The sequence below is a fragment of the Microcaecilia unicolor genome, chromosome 3, assembly GCF_901765095.1.
Source record: "Microcaecilia unicolor chromosome 3, aMicUni1.1, whole genome shotgun sequence".
Classification (NCBI taxonomy): domain Eukaryota; kingdom Metazoa; phylum Chordata; class Amphibia; order Gymnophiona; family Siphonopidae; genus Microcaecilia; species Microcaecilia unicolor.
The window spans coordinates 205,155,765-205,176,120 of record NC_044033.1 but is presented as its reverse complement, the minus strand read 5'-3'; the positions used below and the strand labels follow the sequence as shown (position 1 = coordinate 205,176,120).

General features: G+C 51.1%; 1 protein-coding gene across 3 annotated transcripts in view; it reads right to left on the bottom strand.

Moving 5' to 3' along the window:
- KIFC1 (kinesin family member C1) overlaps positions 1–20,356 on the bottom strand; it is a 74,432-nt gene that overhangs the window by 8,284 nt on the left and 45,792 nt on the right. For all 3 annotated transcript variants that reach the window (XM_030197197.1, XM_030197198.1, XM_030197195.1), the window contains exons 10-12: positions 8,349–8,462; positions 1,778–1,951; positions 334–501 (exon numbers count right to left, since the gene is read on the bottom strand). In XM_030197197.1, coding sequence (XP_030053057.1) covers positions 334–501; positions 1,778–1,951; positions 8,349–8,462 — 456 coding nt within the window. The remainder of the gene's footprint in view (positions 1–333; positions 502–1,777; positions 1,952–8,348; positions 8,463–20,356) is intronic.

Below are 20,356 nucleotides of genomic sequence, written 5' to 3'. Positions count from 1 at the left end.
GAGCAGCTATGGTTTGTTGCTTGTTTCATGGACTATCGCTGCAATGGCCAGGAAAGATGTGGGATGGGGGTGGGCCTGTAACCCAGTGGAGGCTAGTTTTGATTAAAGCTGCAGAAGAGGGACAGGAAACTGCCAGACAAAAATTAGCATACCTTAGGCATATTCCTGATGACAGAAACTATTTCCCCCTCACACAAGCTCATGCTCTCTAGCATCTATTCAGGTCCAACTACATATTCCTTTCCACAGAAAACAGAACAAGGTTTCCTCATTCCTCTAAATTCATTGGCTTCCTCAGGATAAAATTCCTCATCCTCCCCTGGTGGTGGTTACCTCCTCCTTGGATGCCACAGCCACATACTGAAGATTAGTGACATGAAGCTCTTCGTTGGTTGCGCTGACCCTCTTGATCTCATAGTCCACATTTTTCTCTGATCTTTTCACGAGAAGATCTTGTAGGGTCTCGTTATAGATTTCCAAGAAGTTTGCGGTAAATTTGTACTAGAAAGGATGTGTGAGAAGAGCAGCATGAATTAAGGAGAGTTCAGAAGAAACATGAGTAAATTACTTAAATAAGAGGGAGGAACATGCCCAGAAGAGCCTACCAGCGGAGACACTGAATTAAAGCATGAATGGGACAGATGGTGAGTGTTGTGATATGGGCAGCCAAGGAAAAAATAAATGCAGCGGCCTTCCATGTTACTCAGCAATATGAGGCTTTAGAGCAAAGTTTCTCAACCCAATTATGTTTCAGGACACCCACACTGAATATGAATTGGATAGAACTGCATGCAAATTTATCTCTTGCATATTCACTGTGAATAAGCCTGAAAACCTGACTAGCTGGATATGTCCCGAGGACTGGGTTGACAAGTCACTTAACCCTCCATTGCCCCATGTAAGCCGCATTGAGCCTGCCATAAGTGGGAAAGCACGGGGCACAAATGTAACAAAAAATAAAAAAAAAGTGCTTGCTTTCCTTAACCACCATGTGCGCCTGAGGGCTGGGGAGAGCAGAGCAAGGAATCGGGTACTTAGAATCTGCATATCCTTTCTGCTTCACCGTTACCCACAACAATGCCTGCTGCCACCAGCCCCAACTGGAAATGTTGCAAGTCTGCTCTTCCCCATTCAGTCAGCACCTTTCTTTGCATCATTTTCAGCAATAATATATAAGGGATTTTTTTTTATTCAGCCATGATCTATAGGTGTTCAGTGTGCCACAGATGTAAAGTTTGTCAGGTGTGCCAATGGAAGAAAGGTTGAGAACCACTGGTTTACAGGGATAAAGAAAGAAGACTGCAAGTGACAGGGCTGCTTCAGACTTCCAGGAAGATTAAAAAGGCAACTGAAATTATAGCCCCAACACCACAGAGTGGTCACATGTTCAGACAATTGCTTTATTAGATCTGATGACTGATTGGATGTTTCAAAGCTTAATGGAAAGACTGATGGTAGCTAGGGATTAACTTGTAGGATATTTCTTGAAATGGTCTACCCAGCAGAGTGGTGGGGGCTAGCAAAGGACTTTATATAAGCTTGAAACAGCTACTGAGGCCTAAGTGGCCAGAACAGGGTTGAGACTGGGTTAAAGCTGTTGGGAAATAGGGAGTAGTTGGTGTCTGAACAAGCATGTGAATTCTTATACTCAGCTATGCAAAGCGTTAGAAGCATCAAGAAAGGCCACTTGATGTTTATCTGCCATCTACTACATAAGTGAAAGGGAATGAGGTGGGTGCAGCAGCCCTGGTATCTGGAAGGAAGGTTTAAAACTCACAGTCCAGCCCCTGGATTTCAGCTCTGCAGCATGCTGAAAGATTTGATCAACGGCTCGTGGGATCATTCCCATTGTCTCATCCGCCATGTCATCCGGTCCCTCCATAGTGTATGTCTTCCCGCTACCTGTCTGCCCATATGCAAAGATGCAGACATGGTATCCATCCAGTGCAGACTAAATGACAGAGGGAAAAAAAAAAAAAAACTAAGTTATTTACCTGTAGCAGGTGTTCTCTATGGACAGCAGGATACTAGTCCTTGTCAATTATGTTTATTACCGATCTTGATATGCCACCTTTCAAAAACATCAAAGTAATTTACAAATCACCAGTGGGAATGATACTCCAATTTCGATTTCTCAAAGTTTTATGAGCCACCGCACAAACACATCACTTTTGGAAAACCACCTAGAATCATGAGATAGAGCGATCTATACATTTTTTAAATCACTCATTTGGCAATGTCACATGGGACCACCTCAGTCTAATGAGAATACAAGACAACTCCTTGAGTGAGGATATGTATTCTGCTGTCAACGGAGAACATCTACTACAGGTAAGTAACTTAGTTTTCTCTAAACACAAGCAGGATTAATCAGTCCTCACAACCATAGGTGCCAGCATTTCAAAATGATTGTGTGTGCTGAATGATACAAATTGCCCCTTCCTAGGCACAATGAAGGAGCTTACACAATAGGGGTGCTTTGCATGGGACAAGCACTATCATGTTACAGGACAACCCAGAGCTAATGTTCCATAGGACATCATAACAATTTCTCAGATTAAAAAAAAAAAAAAAGCTATTATGATTAAAGCTCATGTAGCGGAAGAACTTGGTCAAACCATGCACCTGTTTCATTAACTTTATCTGGGGGATACAGGAGAGATGGTGTGGAAATATTGACAAAGGTGAAATTAGGCCTTACCTGCTAATTTTCTTTCCTCTAGATCCTCCAGACCGTTCAAGACGCTTGGGTTATGCACTCCTACCAGCAGAGGGAGACTGAGAACACTAAAACTTCTTATACAAGTAGCCTGTGCAGACCTTCTACTAATCAGTAAAACAGTAACAAAGCAGAGGAACAAAACACCTCCACAAAACCACTGAATTCACACTCAGATCTCCTCCCCTTAAGACGGGGGAATTCAACTGCAGATGGTCACAAACGGTACCACAAACTGCCCTTAGTAAAACTCCAGGATCCAAATCACAGGAGCTACTAGAAATATCAGCAACTGAAGTCTAAAGAAATTATCATACTGAACTGTCCGATACACTGGGTGGGCTCTTGAAAGGTCTGGAGGATCTAGAGGAAAGAAAATTAGCAGGTAAGGCCTAATTTCACCTTCCTCAGCAATCCTCCAGACCGTTCAAAGACGCTTGGGACGTACCAAAGCAGTAAACACATCTAAGGGTGGGACCTGCGAAGCCCAGAGGACAGGACTGCAGCTCCAAAACTGGCATCCTCCCTTGCCTGTACATCCACTCTGTAATGTTTGATGAAAGAATGCAGGGAGGACCACACCGCTGCTCTACAAATGTCCACCGGATCTGGCATGACAATTGGACCCTGACACAACAGCACCGAGCCCCCCAGCCCCCCAGCCGCAGAGGCTCGCCTTCTAACAAGCGCATCAGATCCTCGAACCACGGCCGACACGGCCAATTCGGAGCCACCAACAACACAGGACCCACATGACATTCTACCCTCTGTAGGACTCGACCTATCAAGGGCCACAGGGGAAACACGTACAGCAATACCCGATGAGGCCACGGAAAAGGACCAACGCACCGATCCCTTCCGCCCGCGGATCCCGACGCCGACTGAAATACTGAGGAACCTGAGCATGCTGTGCCGATGCCATGAGATCCACTACTGGCATTCCCCACTTTAGAACTATCTGGTCGAACACCGACCGGTGCAAAGATCATTCTCTGGGGTCCAACATGTGTCTGCTTAGAAAATCCCCGTTCACGTTGTCTACCCCGGCCACGTGCGCCGCCAAAATCTGCACTAGATGCCTTTCTGCCCAACTCGTGAGCAGAGCCGTCTCGATTGCCAACTGCGGACTCTTTGTACCGCCCTGCCGGTTGACATACGCTACCGCTGTCGCGTTGTCTGACATGACTCTTACCGCCTTTCCGACCACACTTGAGCGAAACGCCAACAGAGCTAGCCGAATCGCCCTCGTCTCCAACCGGTTGATAGACCACTGAGCTTCCTCCGTCGACCACCGCCCCTGTGTGGACCGACCGAGACACTGAGTTCCCCAGCTCAGCAGACTGGCATCCGTTAACAGAATCACCCACTGAGGAGGTTCCAACGGCATGCCCTTTTTCAGATGGGCCGAGAACAGCCACCACTGGAGACTGTGCCGAGGAGCCCCCCCTCAATGGCAACCTCAACTCCAAACTGTGTACCTGAGGAGACCACCGGGACAACAGAGCCGCCTGAAGCTGACGCATATGCGCCCTGGCCCATGGTACTACCTCTATTGTCGCTGCCATGAGACCCAGAACCCGAAGGTACATTCGAACCGTCAGACTCTGAATGGACATTAGCAGCCGAACCTGCTGCTGAAGAGAGGTGATCCGAGAATCCGGCAGAAAAACACAACTCACTGCCGTGTCGAACTGCACTCCCAAGTACTCCAGACTCTGCGATGGGATCAACTGACTTTTGACTACATTCACTACCCATCTGAGCGATTCCAGAAACGCGACCACCTGAGCCGTCGCTGCCACACTGTGAACCCGGATCAACCAGTCGTCCAGATACGGATGCACCAGAATTCCCTGCCTCCGCAAAGGTGCATGGAGCCGTTGCCAGACCAAAAGGCAGAGCACAGAACTGAAAGTGCCTCCCTAAAACAGCAAAACGAAGGAAACGCTGATGGGCCTCTCGAATTGCCACGTGCAGATACGCTTCCGTGAGATCCAATGACGTGAGAAATTTTCCCTAACGAACAGCCACTATGACCGAGCGCAGAGTCTCCATGCGGAAGAATGGCACCTTGAGCGCCCCATTGACTCTCTTGAGATCTAAAATGGGTCGAAACTGGTCCTCCTTCTTCGGCACCACAAAGTAAATGGAATAACAACCCATTCCCAGTTCGTGCCGAGGAACGGGTACCACAGCTCCCAACTGGATTAAGTGACCCAGAGTCTCTTGAATAGCCTTTAACTTGACTCGAGAGTGACAAGGAGAGGGAAGAAACAGATTCGGCAGCGGGTGCTCCAACTCAAGCGCATAACCGTAGCGAACAACCTCCAGCACCCACTGATCTGAAGTAATTTGGGTCCACCCCTGATAAAACAGATGAAGTCGCGCCCCAACCTTCACCAGAGGCTGGACCCGCACACCTTCACAAGGAGGACTTATTACCATTTCCGGCACCTCCGGAGGAGTCCCGACCTCCTCGACGACCCCCTCGAAAGGACTGCGTCCGCTGGAAAAACCAGCTTTTAGAAGGAGACACAAATCTGCCCGGCCTGTACCGCCTCGCGTCCTTAAACCGACCTCTAGCCGAACCACCTCGACTAGTCGCCTTAGGCCGTAACTCCGGCAACCGTGAGACCTTGGTATCCCCAAGACCACTCATCAGTTTATCCAAGTCCTCTCCAAACAACATAGAACCCTTGAAAGGGAGAGAACACAACTTTGCTTTGGAGGCCGCATCTGCCACCCAGCCCCTAAGCCAAAGAGCCCTACGAGCCGTCACCGCCAGAGCCATATTCTTAGCCGAAGCCCTTAGCAAATCACAAAGGGCGTCCGCCAAAAACGAAGACCCCATCTCCAATTTGGCCAGGTCCTGAACCAAACCAGTCCTATCTAACGCAGGCTCATCCAAGAGCTTCTCCGCCCAACGGAAACAAGCTCTGGCTACCAAGCCCCCACACACAGAGGCTTGCAAAGCCAAAGCCAACAAATCAAAGCTGCACTTCAGAAAGGACTCTAGCTTCCTATACTGAGGATCCCGTAAGGCTGTACCGCCATCCACCAGAATGGCCGTAGCCTTAGTAACCGCCGTAACCACCGCATCCACAGTAGGTGGTTTCAGCAGGGCCAAATCTTCCGGAGGCAAGGGATATAGCCGCGCAATAGCCCTAGACACCTTACAAGCAGCCTCCGGCACAGACCATTCCTGAAAAACCATGTCCCTAATGTCTGAATTCATGGGAAAGGAATGGGAGGCTCTCCGAATCCCCTTAACCAAGGGATCTACCTGGGGTCCCTCCGCAGAGGGAGAGGCCGCCGGAGCAAACTTCAAAGTAGAGATCACCTGATCAATGAGCTCTAACAACTCCTCCTCATGAAAAATGCGAAGCACTGAAGAATCTTCCCCAGGCCTTAGCCCATCCTGATCCTCAGACACATCTCAGAGATCCTCCTCTCCTGGGTCACTCCAAACGTCCAACCCAGGCAGAGAAAGTATCTCCATAGGCTCCGAAATATCCACCCGTGGGCGCTTAACTCCCACTGAGCTAGCAGCCTCCGGGGAACAAACAGCCTGAGAGGGGCCAGCTCTCTGGGCATTATACAGAGACCAAACAAACTCAGGGGGGAAACCAGACCCCCACCCCCAACGCTGCTGAAGCCCCAATAACACTTCCCGCAGTCTCCGCGACGGACCCCCCTCGCTCCCGAGGCGGCAGGTCCATCGCGTGATCCACGGCTAAACTAGGCGTGCTTCCCGCCACACATGGGTCCCCCGGCGCAGGTATGGAATACGTGGCCAAAAGTGCCGCGCTTCCCGCCAAAAACGGCTCCGTCGAGGCTGACCCAGGACGAACAGCCAAAATAGCCATGTTTCCCGCCAAAACCGGCCCCGCCGTTGTCGGCCTGGAATGTGCGGTCAAATCGCCGCCCAACATCTCCGCCGACTCCGGGGAAAGCACGGGGGGCAAGAGCGCTGACAACGTAGGCTCCCCACAAAATTTACATTGGCCACCTTTCACTTCAATGCCGTACTTCGCGCAAAACCGACACCTCGCCGGCTTAGACATAGTAACATAGTAGATGACGGCAGAAAAAGACCTGCATGGTCCATCCAGTCTGCCCAACAAGATAAACTCATATGTGCATGGCCGCGAACACAATAAAAACAGTTGCTTTGTGCTCTGACAGACTAATAGGCAAAACCACCTAAGGCAAGAACGCCCTTGAAGACGTTTTATCTCTGGACTGCCACAAGAACGGCCTTTTAAAAACATTTATTTTTTGAACCTTGTTGCTGATGAATAAACGTCTCAAGGGTACAGAACGAGGTCTGTAGCCGAGGTCAAGCAGTCCTCCAGAGGAAGAGCACAGGGGGAGGGACCCGGCCACCCGGGTGTGGCACCCCACAGGGAATAAGAAGCCCCTTAGGACTTACACCCTGTAATAGAGATCCAAGTGAGGGTTCTCTAACATTTACAACCCAACCTAGAAACCCCAAACGGGCCTACCAGACTGAGTACACTGCACAGGCTGCACACATCTACCCTCTGCTGAGACTGAGAAAATACTGGTTAGTAGAAGGTCTGCACAGGCTACTTGTATAAGAAGTTTTAGTGTTCTCAGTCTCTCTCTGCTGGTAGGAGTGCATAACCCAAGCGTCTTGAACGGTCTGGAAGATTGCTGAGGAAATACTGGTTAGTAGAAGGTCTACACAGGCTATTTGTATAAGAAGTTTTAGTGTTCTCAGTCTCCCTCTGCTGGTAGAAGTGCATAACCCAAGCGTCTTGAACGGTCTGGAGGATTGCTGAGGAATGACCATTTAACCCTCCCTGTCTTCTGTCCAATAACCAATTCCTAATCCACACCAGAACACTGCCTCCTATCTTTAATTTTCTCAGGAGTCTCTCAAGAAGAACTATCAAAAGCGTTCTGAAAATCTAGACACACTACATCAACCGGCTCACTTTTATCCACATGTTTAGTCACGCTTTCAAAGAAATGAAGCAAATTGGTAAGGCAAAACTTCCATTAAAGCTATTGGGAAGTTTTCTCTGGGATATATTGTTGACAGAGCACCACACTGAAATCATGACTCAGTTTTGAAGCAATACTTGACTGGGGGTGCCAGAGGCATACACGGGGCAGAACACGAAATATGAAAAGGAACCTTAAAACAACTGATAAGGCACTAATGCCTAATGCACTAATGGGATTGGCAGTGCATGATAGCAACAGGTTTTAAAGAAATTTGGAGGACAAAACAAACTTAACATATGAAAAAACCCAAAGAAGTTGCCTTGATGTTAGCTCTGGTGAAAAGCAACCAACTGGTTCCATAAAAAATGAAGACTGGCCCACACAACAGTGGTAGGTGGGAAAGTGGCTCAGATGCAGTGAGGTGGCTCAGAATCTTAGAGATCAAAACTGAAGCAGCATTTCCACACAAGCTTCAGTCAATGACATCTTCCATGCTGTGAGAACTTGCTATCCTATTTTAAGAGACAAGCTTTTACACTAATCCTACAATAGGTAACCATTTCAAAAAGGGAAAAAGCTGCAAGCAACTCATTTGGTGGGCTAATAATTTCCCCTTCCCCTAATCTTCAAAGATTATCACCTCCCCCTTTCATACCTGAACTAGCAGTGATATCTCCTCAAACACTTCGGCCTGGGAAGACAACGGCGGGAAGACATGGTCAAAGCTGAAGTCGTATTTAACATCCTCTTTCTCTCGACCAATGTGGGACTGAAATTGAAAGATAATATATTGTGTTTCCATCCAGCACTCTACAATTTGGTAGTTCACATCAAGCAATTGTTTTAAAAGTGGAGGAGTTGCCTAGTGGTTACAGTATGAGGCTGACAACCATGGAATCCTGGTTCAAATCCTGCTGCTCTGTGATCTTGGACAAATCACTTCATCCTCCATTGTCTCAGATACAAAAATTATATTTATGTTATGATTTGATAAAGTCACTCTTCTTACAAAGTAAATCACAGCGATGATCAAAATTAAAGAAGGAAAGATACAGGAAAGGATTCACAATCACACATACAATCACCCAAAAGTAAAGAGAAATAGACAAGGAAAGTCAATAAAATAATCATCCTGCTATGGAAATCAAGCTAACAGCTACAAAAATTCTCTGCAAACTGGAAAGACCAGTTTATAACTAAACAAAAAAAAGATGGGTATTCGACCAGTTTGAAAGGATAAATTATTCCACAAGAAGGGGGCCAGAAAAATTGAAGCTACATACCTGTAGCAGGTATTCTCCGAGGACAGCAGGCTGATTGTTCTCACGACTGGGTTGACGTCCACGGCAGCCCCCACCAACCGGAATAAAACGCAGGGCACGCCCACCGCGCATGCGCGGCCGCCTTCCCGCCCGTGCGCGACCGTTCCTGCTCAGATGAATGACAAGCAAAAATGAGTAAAAACGCAACTCCAAAGGGGAGGAGGGAGGGTAGGTGAGAACAATCAGCCTGCTGTCCTCGGAGAACACCTGCTACAGGTATGTATCATTCGCTTTCTCCGAAGACAAGCAGGCTGCTTGTTCTCACGACTGGGGTATCCCTAGCTCTCAGGCTCACTCAAAACAAGAACCTAGGTCAATTGAACCTTGCAACGGCGAGGGTATAACAGAAATTGACCTACGAAGAACTAACTGAGAGTGCAGCCTGACCAGAATAAATTCGGGTCCTGGAGGATGGAGTTGGATTTAAACCCCAAACAGATTCTGCAGCACCGACTGCCCGAACCGACTGTCACGTCGGGTATCCTGCTGGAGGCAGTAATGAGATGTGAATGTGTGGACAGATGACCACGTCGCAGCTTTGCAAAATCTCTTCAATAGTGGCTGACTTCAAGGTGGGCCACCGACGTTGCCATGGCTCTGACACTATGAGCGTGACATGACCCTCAAGAGTCAGCCCAGCCTGGGCGTAAGTGAAGGAAATGCAATCTGTAGCCAATTGGAGATGGTGCACTTTCCCGACAGCGACCCCTTTCTATTGGGTCGAAAGAAACAAACATTGGGCGGACGTCTGTGGGGCTGTGTCCGCTCCAAGTAGAGGCCAATGCTCTTTTGCAGTCCAATGGTGCAACTGACGTTCAGCAGGGCGGTATGCGGTCTGGGAAAGAATGTTGGCAAGACAATTGACTGGTTAAGATGGAAGCTCCAACACCACCTTGGCAGGAACTTAGGGTGAGTGCGGAGCACTACTCTGTTATGATGAAATTTAGTATATGGAGCACGAGCTACCAGGGCTTGAAGTCACTGACCCTACGAGCTGAAGTAACTGCCACCAAGAAAATGACCTTCCAGGTCAAGTACTTCAGATGGCATGAATTCAGGGCTCAAAGAGGTTTCCATCAGCTGGGTGAGGACGACGTTGAGATCCATGACACTGCAGGAGCTTGACAGGGGGCTTGACAAAAGCAAGCCTCTCATGAATCGAACGGACTAAAGGCTCTCCAGAGATGACTTTACCCTCTACACGAAGATGGTAAGCACTAATTCGCACTAGGTGATTCCTACTTAGTTGGTCTTGAGGCCAGACTTCTGATAAGTGCAGAAGGTATTCAAGCAGGTTCTGTGCAGGACAACGAACGGAGGTTCTAGGGCCTTGCTCTCACACACAAACGACAAACCTCCTCCACTTAAAAAAGTAACTCTTTTTAGTGGAATCCTTCCTAGAGGCAAGCAAGACACGCGGAGACAACCCTCAGACAGACCAACGAAGCGAAGTCTACGCCTCAACATCCAGGCCGTGAGAGCCAGAGACTGAAGGTTGGGGGTTGCAGAAGCGCTCCGTCGTTCTGCGAAATGAGAGTCGGAAAACAGTCCAATCTCCACGGTTCTTCGGAGGACAACTCCAGAAGAAGAGGGAACCAGATCTGGCGGGGCCAAAAAGGCGCTATCAGAATCATGGTGCCGTGGTCTTGCTTGAGCTTCAGTAAGGTCTTCCCCACCAAAGGTATGGGAGGATAAGCATACAGGAGGCCGGTCCCCCAATGGAGGAGAAAGGCATCCGACGCTAGTCTGCCGTGTGCCTGTAGTCTGGAACAGAACAGAGGCAGCTTGTGGTTGGGTCTGAGAGGCGAAAAGGTCCACCGAGGGAGTGCCCTACTCTCGGAAGATCTTGCGTACCACTCTGGAATGGAGCGACCACTCGTGCGGTTGCATGACTCTGCTCAGTCTGTCGGCCAGACTGTTGTTTACACCTGACAGGTATGTGGCTTGGAGAAGCATGCCGAACTGGCAGGCCCAACGCCACATCCCGACGACTTCCTGACACAGGGGGCGAGATCCTGTGTCCCCCTGCTTGTTGATGTAATACATTGCAACCTGATTGTCTGTCCGAATTTGGATAATTTGACAGGACAGCCGATCTCTAAAAGCCTTCAGTGCGTTCCAGACCGCTCGGAGCTCCAGGAGGTTGATCTGAAGATCTTTTTCCTGGAGGGACCACAGTCCCTGGGTGTGAAGCCCATCGACATGAGCTCCCCACCCCTGGTGAGATGCATCCGTCGTCAGCACTTTCGTGGGCTGTGGAATTTGGAATGGGCGTCCCAGGGTCAAATTGGTCCGAATGGTCCACCAGTGCAGTGAAGTGCGGCAACTGATGGAGAGGCGGATGACATCTTCTAGATTCCCGGTGGCCTGACACCACTGGGAAGCTAGGGTCCATTGAGCAGATCTCATGTGAAGACGAGCCATGGGAGTCACATGAACTGTGGAGGCCATATGACCTAGGAGTCTCAACATCTGCCGAGCTGTGACCTGCTGAGACGCTCTGGTCTGGGAAGCCAGGGACAGGAGATTGTTGGCCCTCGCTTCGGGAAGAAAGGCCTGAGCCGTCTGAGAATTCAGCAGAGCTCCTATGAATTCCAGAGATTGGACTGGCTGGAGATGGGACTTTGGGTAATTTATCACAAACCCCAGCAGCTCCAGGAGGTGAATAGTGCACTGCATGGACCGGAGAGCTCCTGCCTCCGAGGTGTTCTTGACCAGCCAATCGTCGAGAAATGGGAACACGTGCACTCCCAGCTTGCGTAGATACACCGCGACCACCACGAGGCACTTCGTGAACACCCGTGGGGCAGAGGCGAGCCCAAAGGGCAGCACACAATACTGAAAGTGCCGTGTCCCGAGGCGGAATCTGAGATACTGTCTGTGAGCTGGCAGTATCGGGATGTGAGTGTATGCGTCCTTTAAATCCAGGGAACATAGCCAATCGTTTTTCTGAATCATTGGTAGAAGGGTGCCCAAGGAAAGCATCCTGAACTTCTCTTTGACCAGATATTTGTTCAGGCCTCTCAGGTCTAGGATGGGGCGCATCCCCCCTGTTTTCTTTTCCACAAGGAAGTACCTGGAATAGAATCCCTGCCCTTCCTGCCCGGGTGGCACGGGCTCGACCGCATTGGCGCTGAGATGGGCGGAGAGTTCCTCTGCAAGTACCTGCTTGTGCTGGGAGCTGAAGGATTGGGCTCCCGGAGGACAATTTGGTGGAGGGGAGGCCAAATTCAGGGCGTATCCGCACCGCACTATTTGGAGAACCCACTGGTCGGAGGTTATTAGAGGCCACCTTTGGTGAAAAAATTTTAACCTCCCCCCGACTGGCAGATCGTCCAGCACGGACACTTTGATGGCGGCTATGTTCCCATGGATCCAGTCAAAAACCCGTCCCCGGTTTTTGCTGTGGAGGCGCCGGGAGCTGCTTAGGCGCACGCTGTTGACGGGAACGAGCGCGCTGGGACTGTCCCTGTGCCTGAGGCCTTCGGGCCGGCTGCGTGTACCTACGCTTGTTGTAGGCGTAGGGCGCAGCCTGCCTGGCACGGGAAAAACGTCCACCTGCTGAGGTGGATGCTGAAGGCGCCCGGTGGGAGAGCTTGTCGAGGGCGGTTTCCCGCTGATGTAGTTGGTCCACCAACTGCTCGACCTTCTCACCAAAAATATTATCCCCCCGGCAAGAGACATCGGCCAGCCGCTGCTGGGTGCGGTTGTCCAGGTCAGAGGCACGCAGCCATGAGAGCCTGCGCATCACTATGCCTTGGGCCGCAGCACGAGATGCCACATCACAGGTGTCATATATACCCCTGAACAGGAACTTTCTGCACGCCTTCAGCTTCCTGACCACCTCCTGAAAAGGCCTGAACTGCTCCGGGGGGAGCTTGTCGACCAGGTCCGCCAGTTGCTTCACATTATTCCGCATGTGTATGCTCGTGTAAAGCTGGTAGGACTGGATGCGGGTCACGAGCATTGAAGATTGGTAGGCCTTCCTCCCAAACGAGTCCAGAGTGCGAGACTCCTGCCCCGGGGGCGCCGAGGCGGTATCCCTTTAACTCCGTGCCCTCTTGAGAGCAGAGTCCACGACCGCCGAGTCATGAGGCAATTGAGGCCGCATTAACTCTGGGTCTGAGTGGATCCTGTATTGGGACTCCGCTTTCTTGGGGATGGTGGGATTAGATAAAGGTCTCAATCAGTTCCGAAGCAGTGTCTCTTTGAGGACATTGTGCAACGGTACCGTGGAGAACTCTCTAGGTGGTGATGGATAGTCGAGGACCTAGAGCATCTCGGCCCTCGGCTCATCCACAGAGACCACGGGGAAGGGAATGCAAATAGACATGTCCCTGACGAAGGAGGCAAAAGAGAGGCTCTCAGGTGGCAAGAGCTTCCTCTCTGGTGAAGGAGTGGGGTCGGAGGGAAGGCCCACAGACTCCTCTGAGGAGAAATATCTGGGGTCCTCCTCCTCCCCCCACGAGGCCTCTTCCTCGGTGTCGGACATGAGCTCCTGTAGCTCAGACCTCAACCGGGCCCGGCTCGACTTCGAGGCACCGAGTCCTCGGTGGCGTCATCGAGCGGTGGACTCCCGCGCCAGCGGGGATGAAGCTCCCTCCATCGACGGGGACTCCACCTGCGTGGCGTTCGATACCGGCACCGCAAGCGGCGTCGGTGTCGAAGGTCTCGGCACCGGGCTAGAGCACGCCGGCGCCTCCATCAACGGCGCCGAGGGTGCAAGCACCCCCGGCGCCGGCACAGGATCCCCGGAAGGATGGCTCGGAGGCACTCGTCCAGGCCTGCTGTCGGGAAAGGCGAGGGGGCCGGTAGAGGTGTCGGTGCCGGAAGCTGTTCGGGTCCAGGAGACGGCACCGAAGTGCTGGTGCCCTGACGTAACGATACCTCTACCACCAAGGGGGAACGCTCCTCCCGGCGCTGCTGCTTCTTCGGCGTCGAATCATCTCTGGAGCCGGTAGCCACATGCGCCGTGGGCGACCGATGACAGTGCTTTTTTGTCTTTTTTCGGTGCCCGTCATCGGCGCTCGGCGGTACCGAAGAGGAGGAGGTAGATCCCCCTCGGCCTCGGATCCGACAGGGTTCGGTCCCGAGGGCCCTGGGTAGAGGGAGTGACCGGGGCCGATTGCCCACGCCTGCCATCTCCGGAAGACCGGCGGGCCAACGGGACCTGTGCTCCTGGGGTCGGTGCCGATTTCGTGGACATCGGTAACGGTACCGAAGATCCGGCCGTCGACACCTATGCTGTCGAAGTCGAGGGGCCAGCGCAAGTTCCAAAAAGACGGTCCCGCAGAACTTGCCTCGCCACCTGTGTCCGTTTCCATAAACCGAAACACAAGGTGCACGTCTTGGTATCGTGCTCCGGCCCGAGGCACTGGAGGCACCAAGCGTGAGTGTCGGTCTGCGAGATATGCCGGCCGCACTGACCACACTTCTTAAATCCACTCGGGACCTTCGAGGACATCGACAGAAAAATCGCGTCGGCGAAGTCAAAGTCGTCGATGGTGGCGGTAAAAATCACACCTCGAAAAATAAATCGACCGCGCGGCCACAACGAGACGCCCCCACTAAAAGTACGAGGGGGAAATAGAGTTCTCTTTTTTTAATTTTTTTGAAACAAAATAAAATAGAGAAAACAACGAAGAAAAAACAACGAAGAAGAAAAAACTCGCGGGAAAAGCGCGATCCGGTTTCCGGGGCTAACAGAGAGAGAGAGACGAACACGGCTCTCTCCAGCGCGGAAAAGAAAAGACTGAGCGGGAACGGTCGCGCACGGGCGGGAAGGCGGCCACGCATGCGCGGTGGGCGTGCCCTGCGTGCGGGACCGCCCGCAAAGTTTTGTTCCGGTTGGTGGGGGCTGCCGTGGACGTCAACCTAGTCGTGAGAACAAGCAGCCTGCTTGTCCTCGGAGAATACCTGCTACAGGTATGTTCATTTTCTCCGAGGACAAGCAGGCTGCTTGTTCTCACGACTGGGGTATCCCTAGACCCCAGGCTCACCTAAAACAACAAATATGGTCAATTGGGCCTCGCAACGGCGAGGACATAAAAGAATCGACCTACGAAGAAAATCTTACAGAGTACAGCCTGGAACAGAACAAAAATGGGCCTGGGGGGTGGAGTTGGATTCTAAACCCCGAACAGATTCTGCAGCACCGACTGCCTAAACCGAATGTCGCGGCGAGTATCCTGCTGAAGGCAGTAATGAGATGTGAATGTGTGGATGGATGACCACGTCGCAGCCTTGCAAATCTGTTCTATAGTGGCTGACTTCAAGTGGGCCACTTATGTTGCCATGGCTCGAACATTATGAGCCGTGACATGACCCTCAAGAGTCAGCCCAGTTTGGGCGTAAGTGAAGGAAACGCAATCTGCTAGCCAATTGGAAATGGAGCATTTCCCGACAGCAACTCCCCTTCTGTTGGGATCGAAAGAAACAAACATTTGGGCGGACTGTCTGAAGGGGCTTGTCCGCTCCACATAGAAGGCCAATGCTCGCTTGCAGTCCAATGTGTGCAACTGACGTTCAGCAGGGCGGGTATGCGGTCTGGGAAAGAATGTTGGCAAGACAATTGACTGGTTCAGATGGAACTCCGACACCACCTTTGGCAAGAACTTAGGGTGCGTGCAGAGGACTACTCTATTGTGATGAAACTTAGTATAGGGAGCATGGGCTACCAAGGCTTGCAGCTCACTGACTCTACGAGTTGAAGTAACTGCCACCAAGAAAATGACCTTCCAGGTCAAATACTTCAGATGGCAGGAATTCAGTGGCTCAAAAGGAGGTTTCATCAGCTGGGTGAGAACAGCGTTGAGATCCCATGATACTGGTGGAGGTTTGACAGGGGTCTTTGACAAAAGCAAACCTCTCATGAAGCCCACTCAGACATCTCTCTCCTCTTCAATCTGTTCAAAATTCTGCTGCACGATTAATATTTCGCCAAAGTCGCTATGCCCATATCATCCCTCTTCTGAAGTCACTTCACTGGCTCCCTATCCGTTTCCGTATACAGTTCAAGCTCCTCTTATTAACCTATAAGTGCATTCACTGTGCTGCCCCTCACTACCTCTTCACTCTCATTTCTCCCTACACTCCTTCCCAGGAACTCTGTTCACTAGGCAAATTTCTCCTAATTGCACCCTTCTCCTCCATCGCTAACTCCAGACTCCGTTCCTTTTATCTTGCCGCACCTTATGCTTGGAATAGACTTCCTGAGCCATTACGTCAAGCTCCATCCCTGGCCGCCTTCAAATCCAGGCTAAAGGCCTACCTGTTTGATGCTGCTTTTAATTCCTAACTTGTCACCTGCTCGCAACCTTATCTTGTCTTCCTCTCTTCAATAGTCCCTTTTCCCTATGTGTCCTGTCTGTCCTGCCCTTATCCCTTATTTGTCCTGTCTGTCCTGATTTAGATTGTAAGCTCTTTTGAGCAGGGACTGTCTTTTCTTCACGTTCAATTGTGAAGTGCTGCGTACGACTGGTAGCGCTATAGGAATGATTTGTAGTAGTAGTAGTGAAGCGAACAACTAAAGGCTGTCCAGAGATAGGCTTACCCTCTACACTATAATGAAAAGCACTAATCGCACTAAGATGGGCTCTTACGGAGTTGGTCTTGAGACCAGACTCTGACAACTGTAGAAGGTATTAAAGCAGGGTCTGTGTAGGACGAGCGAGGATCTAGGGCTTTTCTGTCACACCAAATGGCAAACCTCCTCCATTTAAAAGAGTAACACCTCTTCGTGGAATCTTTTCTGGAAGCAAGCAAGACTCGGGAGACACCCTCAGAAAGACCCAAGGAGGCGGTCTACGCTCTCAACATCCAGGCCGTAAGAGCCAGAGACTGGAGGTTGGGATGCAGAAGCGACCCCTCATTCTGAGTGATGAGAGTTGGAAAACACTGCAATCTCCACGGTTCTTTGGAGGACAACTCCAGAAGAAGAGGGAACCAAATCTGACGCAGCCAAAAAGGAGCAATCAGAATCATAGTTCCTCAGTCTTGCTTGAGTTTCAGCAAAGTCTTCCTCCCTCACCAGAGGTATGGGAAGATATGCGTACAGAAGGCCCCTCCCCCAATGAAGGAGAAAGGCATCCGAAGCTAGTCTGTTGTGGGCCTGAAGTCTGGAACAGAACTGAGGGACCTTGTGATTGAGCTGAGTGGCAAAAAGATCCACCGAAGGGGTGCCCCACACTCAGAATATCTTGCGAATCATGCCCGAGTTGAGCGACCACTTGTGAGGTTGCATTATCCTGCTCAATCTGTCGGCCAGACCGTTGTTTAAGCCTGCCAGATACGTGGCTTGGAGAAGCATGCCATGCTGACGCGTCCAAAGCCACATCTGGACAGCTTCCCAACACGAGGGGCGAGATCCAGTGCCCCCCTGCTTGTTGATGTAGTACATGGCAACCTGATTGTCTGACCGAATTTGAATAATTTGATGGGACAGCCGATCTCTGAAAGCCTTTAGAGCATTCCAGACAGCTCGCAACTCCAGATTTATCTGAAGACCCGATTCCTGGAGGGACCAAACTCCCTTGGTGTGAAGCCCATCTACATGTGCTCCACATCCTAGGAGGGATGCATCCGTTGTCAGCACTTTTTGTGGCTGAGAAATTTGAAAGGGACGTCCCAAGGTTAAATTGGATCGAATTGTCCACCACTGAAGGGAATTGTGAAGATCGGTGGACAGCTGGATCACATCCTTTAGATTCCCTGCAGCCTAATACCACTGGGAAGCTAGGGTCCAATGAGCTGATCTCATGTGAAGACGAGCCATGGGAGTAACATGAACTGTGGGAGGCCATATGGCCTAGAAATCTCAACATCTGCCGAGCTGTGATCTGCTGAGACGCTCTGGCCATGGAAACAAGAGACAGAAGGTTGTCTGCCCTCGCCTCTGGGAAATAGGCATGAGCCGCCTGTGAGTCCAGCAGAGCTCCTATGAATTCTAGTTTTTGAACTGGAAGAAGATGGGACTTTGGATTATTTAGAACAAACCCTAATAGCTCCAGGAGTTGAATAGTCATCTGCATTGACTGCAGAGCTCCTGTCTTGGACGTGTTCTTTACCAGCCAATCGTCGAGGTAAGGGAACACATGCACCCCCAGTCTGCGTAGCGACGCTGCAACCACCGCTAGGCATTTTGTAAACACCCTGGGCGCAGAAGCGAGACCAAAGGGCAGCACACAATACTGGAAATGATGTGCTTCCAGACGGAATATAAGATACTTCCTATGAGCGGGAAGTATCGGGATATGTGTATAAGCATCCTTTAAGTCCAGAGAGCATAGCCAATCGTTTTCCTGAATCATGGGAAGAAGGGTGCCCAGGGAAAGCATCCTGAACTTTTCTCGGACCAGGAATTTGTTCAGGGCCCTTAGGTCTAGGATGGGACACATCCCCCCCTATTTTCTTTAGCAATTTGGAGGTCTGGAGATCAAATTGAGGGAGTACCCTAACCGGACTATTTGAAGAACCCACCGATCGGAGGTTATGAATGGCCACCTTTGGTGAAAAAATTTTAACCTCCCCCCAACCGGTAGATCGTCCGGCACAGGTACCTTTATGGCGGCTATGCTTATCTGGAGCCAGTCAAAAGCCCGTCCCTTGCTTTTGCTGGGGAGCTCCAGGGGCCGACCTGGGCGCACGCTGTTGACGCGAACGAGCGCGCTGGGGCTGAGCCTGAGAAGGCTGTCGGGAAGGTGGAGTGTACCTACGCTTATTGTAAGTATAGGGAACATTCCTCCTTCCCCGGAAAAACGTCTACCTGTTGAGTAGATGCTGAGGCGCCCGGTGGGAAATCTTGTCGAGGGCGGTTTCCCGCTGGTAGAGCTGTTCTACCACCTGCTCGACCTCTCTCCCAAAAATATTATCCCCCCGGCAAGGGACATCCGCAAGCCGCTGCTGGGTCCAATTGTCCAGGTCAGAGGCACGCAGCCATGACAGTCTGCACATTACTATACCTTGAGCAGCGGATCTGGATGCAACATCAAAAGTGTCATAAGCACCCCTGGACAGGAATTTACGACACGCCTTCAGCTGCCTGACCACCTCCTGAAAAGGCCTGGCATGCTCCACAGGGAGCTTGTCCACCAAGTCCGCCAGTTGCTCCACATTGTTCCGCATATGAATGCTCGTGTAGAGCTGGTAAGACTGAATTTTGGACACGAGCATAGAGGACTGGTAGGCCTTCCTCCCAAAAGAGTCCAGGGTTCTAGATTCTCATCCCGGGGGCGCGGAGGCAAAATCCCTAGAACTCCTGGCTCTCTTGAGAGCGGAATCCACAACCATACAATCGTGCTTACGGTAACTACGTTCTCATCAACTCAGGTTCTCCGTGAATCCAATAATGGGACTCAGCTTTTTTGGGGATGGTGGGATTTGTTAATAGTTTCATCCAGTTCCTAAGCAATGTCTCCTTAAGAACATTATGCAAAGGAGCAGTGGACGACTCCTTAGGTGGCAAAGGATAGTCAAGGACCTCGAGCATCTCAGTCCTGGGCTCATCCTCAGTTACCACAGGGAAGGGAACAGCCACAGACATTCCCTGGACAAATGAAGAGAAAGAAAGACTCTCCGGGGGAGAAAGCTTTCTTTCTGGTGAAGGAGTGGGATCAGAGGGGAGACCACATCACTCCTCAGATGAGAAATATCTGGGATCCTTCTCTTCCTCCCACGAGGCATTCTCCTCGGTATCGGACAAAAGTGCTCGAACTGCAGTCCGAAACCGGGCCTGTGTCGACTCCAAGGAACCACGTCCTCGATGACGTCAACCTGGGTGGCAGCCAAAGCCGCAAGTGGCACCGGCATCGGAGACCTCAATTCGGGCGGAGACCCAGCCGACGCTTCCATCAACGGTACCGAGGGCGCAAGCACCCCCAGTACCGGCACAGACTGACGCAGCAGCCCTTCCAGAAGACCTGGAAGGATGGTTCAGATGTGCTCGTCCAGAGTGTCTGCCGGGACAGGCTGTGGGACCAGTGTAGGAGTCGGAGGCAGAATCTGCAGAGGAGGCGGTACCGGGCTGTCCGATGACCGACACTTCTTGAATGGAGGGCTAGCAGTCCTCCCAGCGTCGACGCTTCTCAGGTGCCGAATCCTTTGACGCCCCAGAGCTCCCGGTACCGTGTCTAGAAGGAGACCGATGGCGATGCTTCTTAGCCTTCGCTCGAGGCACGGCATCGGTACTCCTCGGTACCGACAAGGATGTGGAATCCACACGCCGACTGAAATACCGAGGAACCTGAGCATTCTGTGCCGACGCCATGAGATCCACTACTGGCATTCCCCACTTTAGAAATATCTGGTTGAACACCGACCGGTGCAAAGACCATTCTCCGGGGTC